At 43.1% G+C, this 11,108-nt stretch overlaps 1 protein-coding gene across 2 annotated transcripts in view; it reads right to left on the reverse strand.

Annotated features, from left to right (window-relative positions):
• ZBTB11 (zinc finger and BTB domain containing 11) overlaps positions 1 to 8,337 on the reverse strand; it is a 32,231-nt gene extending 23,894 nt beyond the window's left edge. Inside the window, exon 1 of one of the 2 annotated variants that reach the window (XM_055567967.1) lies at positions 7,794 to 8,337. In XM_055567967.1, coding sequence (XP_055423942.1) covers positions 7,794 to 8,103 — 310 coding nt within the window. In that variant the 5' untranslated portion in view covers positions 8,104 to 8,337. The remainder of the gene's footprint in view (positions 1 to 7,793) is intronic. The other variant, XM_055567966.1, reaches the window with a different exon arrangement.
• Between the last annotated feature and the right edge of the window lie 2,771 nt (positions 8,338 to 11,108).

Below are 11,108 nucleotides of genomic sequence, written 5' to 3' on the forward strand. Positions count from 1 at the left end.
ATTAATTACTATATTAGAGTGGGTCAATTGTCCAAAGAAATCATCCTGTTTCACAGGTCCTTTAACTCAAGTGTTGGTGTTCTGATGGGATCATTTCAAATCCAGCTTTACAGATTCAGGAACTTGATCTCTGGAGCTTGCCTAGAGCTGATTAAGCTGAAAGAATCTGACTCAAATTAATCACTGAAGAGACATCAACATATCTGAGTATTTTCATTTTGAGACTGGGTAATTACAAGGGGTAGAAAACTACTTAATGCAGGAAAATTAGAATCCACTGACCAGCTTTGTGACCATGTTCCAAGTTACTAACCTAACCTCTCTGTGCCTATGTGTTATCACTATCTGCAAAATGGGGATAAGAGCACTTACCTCACAGAATGTCACAGTGATAAAATATTAGTATTTCTAAGTCACTTTGAACAGTGTCTGATATAAGGTAACTACTACTACTACATAAGTGTTAGAAAGTGCTCAAAGGTCAACTTTTCTGGTGCCTTGAAAATGTCTACATAAAATACCAGATTAGCATTAAGAGGTTCTTTACTGAGCCCAGTAGGTAAATGACCTCTGATAAAACAACCTGAAGAACAGTTTCTCACTCAATCTCAGGGGTTCTCAGTCTCAACAGTGTAGACATTTTGGGCCAGATGCTTCTTGATGGGGGGCAGGGAGAGGTAAGTAGGCTGTCCTGTCCTGCATATTGTGAAATGTTTAGGAGCATCCCTGCCTCTACCCAACGAGAGGTCAGTCAACAGCCACCCCACAAACATCACCACCAGTTACCACAACCCAAAGTCTCTGGACATAGATGTTCTTTGGGAGGCAAAATTGTGCAGGGTTGAGTACCACTGCTCTAGAAATCTACCAGAATGAACAATCTGCTCCTGTCAGCTGTTCAAGAACCTCTCCCCGCCCCATCAGTGGTGAGGCCCAGAGTATTGGCTCCTATTTCTACCTCCTTCCTGTATTAGTCACTCAGGTTTGTTTGTTTTTTTCTTCAAAGTTACAAAATAGTTACAGCTGTATTTACCTAGACCCAGTTCTTGATGGGTTTTCAAGGATTACACCCTCTTTTTCTAGATTAGATAACAGCAGCATTGATTTATCCCCATAGAACAAGTCAGTTCTTTGGGTAGGAAGCTCTGCCTATAGCTAATTTAACCTATTACATGATTTTGCTAGCTTAATCTTTTTTTCTACTAATTCAATTTTTTTATTCACATTCTGCATTAACTGTAGATCCCCATGAGTCAGCATTTGACAGAGGCAGGGGAGTCATTTATTTTGAAACTCCAGCATACGATTACAATACAGGATAAAATAAGGGGGTGAGAAGACAATTATATCTATTAACATTTTACATTCTTCAATAAATTTGCTATATGTCAACATTAGACACTGAGTCAGAGTTTTTCACTGTGCTAAACAATTGAAGTTGCTACAAACTGGCCCAAGTACCAGGATATAATGGTAGTGTTTATGAGGGCAGCATTCTGGAAAAAACAGCATAATTAATGAATTCCAGTAAACTATCCTTGATTGTGAAATAGTTTTCTTCTTGGCTTCTACACTGATCAAATCTTATTCAGTTCATTCAGTTCAGTTGCTCAGTCGTGTCCAACTATTTGTGACCCCATGAATCGCAGCGCGCCAGGCCTCCCTGTCCATCACCAACTCCTGGAGTTCACTCAGACTCACATCCATCGAGTCAGTGATGCCATCCAGCCATCTCATCCTCTGTCGTCCCCTTCTCCTCTTGCCCCCAAACCCTCCCAGCATCAGAGCCTTTTCCAATGAGTCAACTCTTCGCATGAGGTGGTCAAAGTACTGGAGTTTCAGCTTTAGCATCATTCCTTCCAAAGAAATCCCAGGGCTGATCTCCTTCAGAATGGACTGGTTGGATCTCCTTGCAGTCCAAGGGACTCTCAAGAGTCTTCTCCAACACCACAGTTCAAAAGCATCAATTCTTCGGCACTCAGCCTTCTTCACAGTCCAACTCCCACATCCATACATGACCACTGGAAAAACCATAGCCTTGACTAGATGGACCTTTGTTGGCAAAGTAAGGTCTCTGTTTTTCAATATGCTATCCAGGTTGGTCATAACTTTTCTTCCAAGGAGTAAGCGTCTTTTTTTTTTTTTTTTTTTAATTATTAAACTTTACATAATTGTATTAGTTTTGCCAAATATCAAAATGAATCTGCCACAGGTGTACATGTGTTTCCCACCCTGAACTCTCCTCCCTCCTCCCTCCTCCCTCCCCATACCATCCCTCTTGGTCGTCCCAGTGCACTAGCCCCAGGCATCCAGTATTATGCATCGAACCTGGACTGGCAATTCGTTTCATACATGATATTTTACATGTTTCAATGCCATTCTCCCAAATTTTCCCTCCCTCTCCCTCTCCAACAGAGTCCATAAGACTGTTCTATACATCAGTGTCTCTTTTGCTGTCTCATACACAGGGTTATTGTTACCATCTTTCTAAATTCCATAGATATGCGTTAGTATACTGTATCGGTGTTTTTCTTTCTGGCTTACTTCACTCTGTATAATAGGCTCCAGTTTCATCCACCTCATTAGAACTGATTCAAATGTATTCTTTTTAATGGCTGAGTAATACTCCATTGTGTATATGTACCACTGCTTTCTTATCCATTCATCTGCTGATGGACATCTAGGTTGCTTCCATGTCCTGGCTATTATAAACAGTGCTGTGATGAACATTGGGGTACACGTGTCTCTTTCCCTTCTGGTTTCCTCAGTGTGTATGCCCAGCAGTGGGATTGCTGGGTCATAAGGCGGTTCTATTTCCAGTTTTTTAAGGAATCTCCACACTGTTCTCCATAGTGGCTGTACTAGTTTGCATTCCCACCAACAGTGTAAGAGGGTTCCCTTTTCTCCACACCCTCTCCAGCATTTATTATTTGTAGACTTTTGGATAGCAGCCATTCTGACTGGTGTGACATGGTACCTCATTGTGGTTTTGATTTGCATTTCTCTGATAATGAGTGATGTTGAGCATCTTTTCATGTGTTTTGTTAGCCATCTGTATGTCTTCTTTGGAGAAATGTCTATTTAGTTCTTTGGCCCATTTTTTGATTGGGTCATTTATTTGGAGTAAGCGTCTTTTAATTTCATGGCTGCAATCACCATCTGTAGTGATTCTGGAGCTCAAAAAAATAAAGTCTGACACTGTTTCCCCATCTATTTCCCATGAAGTGATGGGACCAGATGCCACGAAGGTTTTCTGAATGTTGAGCTTTAAGCCAACTTTTTCACTCTCCACTTTCACTTTCATCAAGAGGCCTTTGAGTTCCTCTTCACTTTCTGCCATAAGGGTGGTGTCATCTGCATATCTGAGGTTATTGATATTTCTCCCAGCAATCTTGATTCCAGCTTGGGCTTCATCCAGCCCAGCATTTCTCATGATATACTCTGCGTATAAGTTAAATAAGCAGGGTGACAATATACAGCCTTGACGTACTCCTTTTCCTATTTGGAACCAGTCTGTTGTTCCATGTCCAGTTCTAACTGTTGCTTCCTGACCTGCATACAGGTTTCTCAAGAGGCAGGTCAGGAGGTCTGGTATTCCCATCTCTTTAAGAATTTTCCAGTTTATTGTGATCTACACAATCAAAGGCTTTGGCATAGTCAATAAAGCAAATAGATGTTTTTCTGGAACTCTCTTGCTTTTTCAATGATCCAGCGGATGTTGGCAATTTGATCTCTGATTCCTCTGCCTTTTCTAAAACCAGCTTCAACATCTGGAAGGTCACGGTTCATGCATTGCTGAAGCCTGGCTTGGAGAATTTTGAGCATTACTTTACTAGCATGTGAGATGAGTGCAATTGTGCGGTAGTTTGAGCATTCTTTGGCATTGCCTTTCTTTGGGATTGGAATGAAAGCTGACCTTTTCCAGTCCTGTGGCCACTGCTGAGTTTTCCAAATTTGCTGGCATATTGAGTGCAGCACTTTCACAGCATCATCTTTCAGGATTTGGAATAGCTCAACTGGAATTCCATCACCTCTGCTAGCTTTGTCCGTAGTGATGCTTTCTAAGGCCCACCTGACTTCACATTCCAGGATGTCCGGCTCTAAGTGAGTGATCACACCATCGTGATTATCTGGGTCGTGAAGATCTTTTTTGTACAGTTCTTCTGTGTATTCTTGCCACCTCTTCTTAATATCTTCTGCTTCTGTTAGGTCCATACCATTTCTGTTCTTTATCTAGCCCATCTTTGCCTGAAATGTTCCCTTGGTATCTCTAATTTTCTTGAAGAGATCTCTATCTTTCCCATTCTATTGTTTTCCTCTATTTCTTTGCATTGATCGCTGAGGAAGGCTCTCTTATCTCTTCTTGCTATTCTTGGGAACTCTGCATTCAGATGCTTATATCTTTCCTTTTCTCCTTTGCTTTTCGCTTCTCTTCTTCTCACAGCTATTTGTAAGGCCTCCCCAGACAGCCATTTTGCTTTTTTGCATTTCTTTTCCATGGGGATGGTCTTGATCCCTGTCTCCTGTACAATGTCACGAACCTCATTCCATAGTTCATCAGGCACTCTATCAGATCTAGGCCCTTAAATCTATTTCTCACTTCCACTGTATAGTCATGAGGGATTTGATTTAGGTCATACCTGAATGGTCTAGTGGTTTTCCCCACTTTCTTCAATTTAAGTCTGAATTTGGCAATAAGGAGTTCATGGTCTGAGCCACAGTCAGCTCCTGGTCTTGTTTTTGTTGACTGTATAGAGCTTCTCCATCTTTGGCTGCAAAGAATATAATCAATCTGATTTTGGTGTTGACCATCTGGTGATGTTCATGTATAGAGTCTTCTTTTGTGTTGTTGGAAGAGGGTGTTTGTTATGACCAGTGAATTTTCTTGAAAAAACTCTATTAGTCTTTGCCCTGCTTCATTCCATATTCCAAGGCCAAATTTGCCTGTTACTCCAGGTGTTTCTTGGCTTCATGCTTTTGCATGCCAGCCCCCTATAATGAAAAGGACATCTTTTTTGGGTGTTAGTTCTAAAATGTCTTGTAGGTCTTCATAGAACTGTTCAACTTCAGCTTCTTCTGCGTTACTGGTTGGGGCATAGACTTGGATTACTGTGATATTGAATGGTTTGCCTTGGAAACAAAGAGAGATCATTCTGTCATCTCTGTCATTCATTCCAAATCTTATTAGCTCCCAGATAGTCTACAGGACTTTGAATATAAATCTGAGAGTCCATTTGCAGTGTATGACACATTAAAAACTAATAATTAAAAATTTGTTTTATCAATATCAGTTCCAGGTCTAAGGATGTTTATTTTTCTCTATATATAGTTTTGTTCTGAGGGGCATGCTGGATCTTAGTTCCCTAAGCAGGGAACCGCTAGACTATCATGGAAGTCCCTAGTGTTGTTAATTTTAATAGACTTATAGTAAACAAATAAACAAGCAAAGTGTTCATGTAAGAAACATCAAAATGAATAGCTAATAATCGAAAGCAAACTCTTCTGATACTTATTGACTATGAATTCTCATATTAATAAGAAAAAAAATGAGATAAAATAGTATGATAAACTCATTACACGTTAACAAATATAGCATTTATATGAAAAATACTATTTACCAAAACATAAAAAAGTGAGAAAAGCAGTGCTACTTGATAGTTTTGCCTTTTTAATGTGTCGTTTAACAAAAGACACGATCATATATGCATTTAATATAATGCCATATAGCGCATGTGATATAGTCTTTGGAGAACTCCGCTCCTGAGAGAATGAGTGAAAAGGAAAATGGTACCTTAGTATTATGAATAGAATTTTGACTTTGGGGATTCTCTTAAAGGATCTCAGAGCCTCTGAGTTCTGCGGTTTAGTACAAAACTTAAGAGAACAGCTGTCTGGACATTTAAGGACTTCAAAATTCTACACAACCATCAATGTATTTCTCATTTAAAAAAAAGAACATAAACACAGTCTCAGGAGTTTTTGTGTTTTAAGACACTGCATACTAAAAAAACCAAAATACTGGATTAGCTATCACTCACAGATAATCAATTTAGGGAAGGAAAATTCTGAACATTAAACTCCATTTAGCACCATATAATAGTAAAGAAAAGTCTGAAATCCCAAAGGTCAACTCCTAGTGCTTTTTGATTTTCCCATCTGCAATACAGAGACATAAATGTTTCCAATTTACATGGTTTGATGAAGCTTAATAGGTGATAGGGCTTCCCAGGTGACGCAAAAGTAAAGAATCCGCCTGCCAATGCAGGGGAGGCAAGAGAAACCGGCTGGATCTCTGGGTTGGGAGGATCCCCGGAAAAGAGTATGACAACACACTCCAGAAATCTTGCCTAAAAAATTGCATGGACAGAGCAGCCTAGCGGGTACAGTCCATGGGGTCACAACGAGTCGGACACGACTGAACACATATACACAAATATGTGAAGATAAGTGCTCAGCACTATACTTGCATGTAAAAACTTGACCTGTATTTCCTTCAGCTGTAATTATGTTAACATGCCATAAAATACTAAACCTGAGACGTTTGTTATCTCTAAACAAATCAATCTTAACAAACTGCAGCATTTACTTCTTATTATTCCTTCACAGTTGTGTCTCTTTACAGGAACTCAATTTAGATATTGGTTTAAAATGTAATATAAATTAAGGGAAAGCATTTTAGAACACAGAACTGGACTGCTTTTGAAAACACGAAAGCAGCGAAACGAAATATTCAACAAATTTCATAAACTGAAAAGAACTTCGAGAAACTATTCAGTAGACGAACTTCCTAACTCACAGGTAAGTTACCGTAAACTAATTTCTGTAGAGCCATACGGAATCCTTCCTAACAAAACCTCTTCTATAGGCCTGCAAACTTTTACTAATGAAAACCAAACAGTCTGAATACTCATCAACTTTTTGGAAAGGGCGGTAAAAAACAACCAACCAACGGTCCTTTGTCTACTTCCCTAACCTGGCTCCCAAAGAATTAAACTTAAGAGCCACACTCCCCCGGACCAGAACAATCACAGAAACCGCATCTTTTCTGGGTTGACTTAGTGCCTCAGTTTCCAAAGCGCTCTTCACAATATCAAAGAGAAGGACATTAAAATATCCAGAATTGAGAGCATCTATTACATTCCTATCCTAAAAACTAGGCTCAAATGATTGGTTCAACAGTCACTCTAAATCACTGCTGCACAAAATTGCGTGATTCCTTATTCACGCCGCGGTATAGCACAATCATGAACCTTGGTAAGTAGGTCCGCAAAATCTCAAGTTCACTGGCCGACAAGCTAGGGGAAGGTATCGCAGAAAGCGGTTGGGCTGGGGGCGGACCGCGCTACCCCCAAACCACCAGCGTAAACAGGAGTTAAAAGCGCAGCATCCGCAACGGCAGCCGAGAAGCTTCCGCTAAGAAGGAGCCGCCCCATCCCGCGCGGCCAAAGGAGGCGGGCCCAAGGCAGCCCGCGCGTCCCGGCCCCTCCCCGCGGCTGGTCCGGCCCCCGGGGAAGCCCCCTTCGCCCCACCCCAGGCCAGGGCCCGCCCCCAGCTTCCCCGGCCTCCTTCCTGTGGGAAGTGCGGCTCCTTTCGCGTCCCCCACCCTCTGGGCTATGCCTGGCAGGCGCTTCGCCGCCGGGCACAGGTTAGGCTAGATCGGTTAGTGGAGTCCGGGGGGAGGCTGCGGGGAACCTCACACTCGCGGATGCAAGATAGGCCTGCCGTCGCCTGCGGGCCTTGCCTGGGACCGAGCCGCCAGCCCGCCCTCCCTCTCGCCGCGGGCGAGGTCGTACCTCGCCACCAATACGTCTTGGACAAGTCGTGCCAGGTCTGATGCTGGGTGTGGTGAGTGCCGCCTGGGCCCAGGTGCGCAGCCTCGATGAGACCCCGGCGCCGCTCCGGCTGCAGCACTACCTCCAGCTCGGCGAACGTCTTGCGGTGCCGTTGCCGCCGCTGGTAGTACAAGGTCCCGTCCCGCACCACGTAGCAAGCGGCCGCCTTGCGGATTTTACGCTTGACATTGCCCTCGGTGCCTGGCGCGTACGGCTCGCACTCGTTCGTCAGGTAGCGCAGGATGGCCTGGTAGCTTTCTTCGCTTGACATCGCTGACGGCGGCTCCCTGAAGGCGCCTGTCAGTGGCAGGGAAGGAAGACAGCGCACTAGCCCCGGGCGGATGCAACAGCAGCGGCGGTACTATGGGAAGGACCAGTTGTGTCTACAGTGAGTGCTCTTCGACGGCGCCTGCAGCGCAGAGGGAGAACGGACGAGTTGGTAACCAGGAGGAACTGCACTTCTCCAGCGCGCGGTATCCGCTGGCGACTGACAAAATGGCTGCTGCACCACCGGAAGTGACGCTAATCAAGGGCAGTGGGTGAGGGAGCTGAGCCCTGATTGGAGCGCCATGGCTTTCTGGCTTGATCTAGCCGACTGAGTGACGTCAGGACTGCGGGCGGACATTTTGGAAGCGGGTAGGCCCTGCCTGGAAGAGCCAAGAGATTTTGAGCAGACATATTAAGTCCTGGCAGTTTCCCTTTTTTTATTTCCCCCTTCTTTCCCTTGCTCTGAGCACGTGTAGGAGCTGTTGGGCAGTTAACCCTGTCTGATACCCCAAGGTGCAATGGAATCTTCTCCGTCTGCGTTTTGAGACAACCAAAAACATAGAACACAAAATATTGAGGTCTACAGTCCCTGAATATAAGACCAAAGAAAGGCCTTTCACGTGGAAATGTAGTTTCCTGTCAAGTGTTAAAAATTTAAATCCATCCGTGGTAGGAGTTACTGTAGTTTCTAAGATACTGCTGGTTCAAACTACCCGTGGATAGTCGGTATTTTTCTGCAGTGATCAGCTTATGTAGTGACAATTTACCCATTAAGTCAATCATGTTGGCAAGGAGCGGTGACGATGAGCTAGCACTGTTTTTTTTTTTTAGTTTGGGGAAGAAAAACACTCGGTTTTACACCCAACATATACTGAATGCACCAAAGGCCACGGCGATTCGAACTGCACTTCCCAAGGTGAGGTGTAGGTCCTACGTCAGATTTTTCATTGGTAGACGGGAGGGGTCGCCCTGGTCACCTCTCCGTGGACTGAGTCTGCCTCAGGCCTACGACATTCCAAACCATCCGGGGTCTGGCCCTTAGGTGCTTTACTGGAGCCTGAAAACTCTGAGCCAACCCTCTCCTGACCCTGCCTAGGTCTGCAGTCGCTGAGTGAGGCGCTGAGCGCTGCGGAGACAGGTGAGGGCCGACTGCAGATGAAAGCAGTGGGCTCAGAAAGCGGGGTACACTAGGTCTCCAAGTCACTTGCCAGTGGGGACTGCAGCAATTAACAAAAGGCATACTTAAGGCACTTGAATATTCTGGCTGTAGCTAAGTGAGCTCCCAGTCGGTGGAAAAATACAACTAACAGGCCTGGGGTTTACTTAGGGCCACTCATTTCAGACCACAGGTAGGGGAGGGAGGTATTAGAAGGTGGAGACCCATCCCTCCCCAGAACTGATGGCCAAATCCACTCTCCATGGGATGTGTATGTTTCAATGCTTCGGTGTGAAATATACGTCTTTTAAAACTGATGTAAATAGATTAAAATGTTAAGTAAACAATTTCTGGACGGCCAAGAGAAGCTAAGTTAGAAAAGAAATTACTTCTCATGCCAAACACAACCGGAGATTCTCTTGTGCCTTTGAGCCAATAGAGAAAGGTTTTAATAAAATGTTATAGGACTGGTCCAGTGGTCTTACTGAGAAAAGCTAAAACTTCCTGTCCTATGAGAACAGGTGTTTAGTATTTTTGGGTTTCCCTGGTGGTTCAGATGGTAGAGAACTTGCCTGCAATACCGGAGAGACCCATGTTGGATCTCTGGGTCGGGAAGAGCCTCTGGAGAAGGAAATGGTAACCCACTCCAGTATTCTTTCCTGGATCATTCCATAGACAGAGTACCCTGGCAAGCCATAGTCGATGGGGTTCCCACGACTGAGTGACTAACAGTTTCATTTAGTGTTTATATCCTCCTAAACTTCAAGCTATTCATGACTGAAAGATAATCAGAATAGGGCAGTTCCATTTTAGACATTTAAGACCAGAAAAGCAGTGCTTTAAGGGGACATTTTATTGTGTTCAAAAGTAAGAACATGTACCTGTATTCATCTTGAGTATTTTGATTAACCTTTTTTCTTAAAATTTCATTAAAAAAAAATTAGAATAGGGACTTCCTCAGGAGTCAAGTGGTTAAGACTCAGCCTTACAATGCTGGGAGTGTGGGTTCCATTCCTGGTCAGGAAGCTAAGATCCCACATGCCACAGGGTACAGCCAAAAAAAAAAAAAAAAAAAAAATTTAACTATTCTTATATATAAAATCACATTTCTCAAGAGGATGTAGCTTATTTCTTGTTGTATCCTTGCAACTTGGTGGTGTGGAGTGCTGGTACATTGGATGATCTAATTTTCATAGATGTGCAAGCCTCTTAACACCAATTATGATTACTATTTTTCATATAACAATTACATAATATAGTGACTTGTAACTTGAACATCAGCAGGCTACTCAAGACATTTTTGCAATTTTAAGGACAGCTCTGTCAGACTCCCAGCTCAAGAACTATTTTTTCTAATACTCAAGAGGTTGCATCCTTGGGGAATTCCATGGCAGTCCAGCAGCAAATTCAATGCTATGGGCCTGGGATTTGATCCCTGGTTGGGAACTAAGGTGCCACAAGCATCACACCACAGACCCTTCCTCCCTCCAAAAGTGTAGTCTTCATTTAAGCTTATTTTCTGGAAGCGAGAGCAGATAATACAGGTGAGTTTTAAGTAGTTTTAGCTCAGCTATAAGCTAATGGTTAAAAGGTGAGATACTAGAGAACCAAAGGCATCCCCAATAATGAAATGTGTCTATCATGGAAAAGGGTAGTTTAACAGTCCATTAAAAAACGCTTACTTTTTGCAAACAGAAGTGATAAGAAAAAAAAAAAACCAAACCCACATCTTTTAGCAATCAACATGGACTACAATCTATACAACAAAAGGCAGTCTAAAATCTACATAATGCAACATAACGTGTCCTTACAGCCTCAGGTGAGTAAGAACTGCATTTAACCATACAGATCTT

The sequence above is a fragment of the Bubalus kerabau genome, chromosome 2 (assembly GCF_029407905.1).
Source record: "Bubalus kerabau isolate K-KA32 ecotype Philippines breed swamp buffalo chromosome 2, PCC_UOA_SB_1v2, whole genome shotgun sequence".
Lineage (NCBI taxonomy): Eukaryota > Metazoa > Chordata > Mammalia > Artiodactyla > Bovidae > Bubalus > Bubalus kerabau.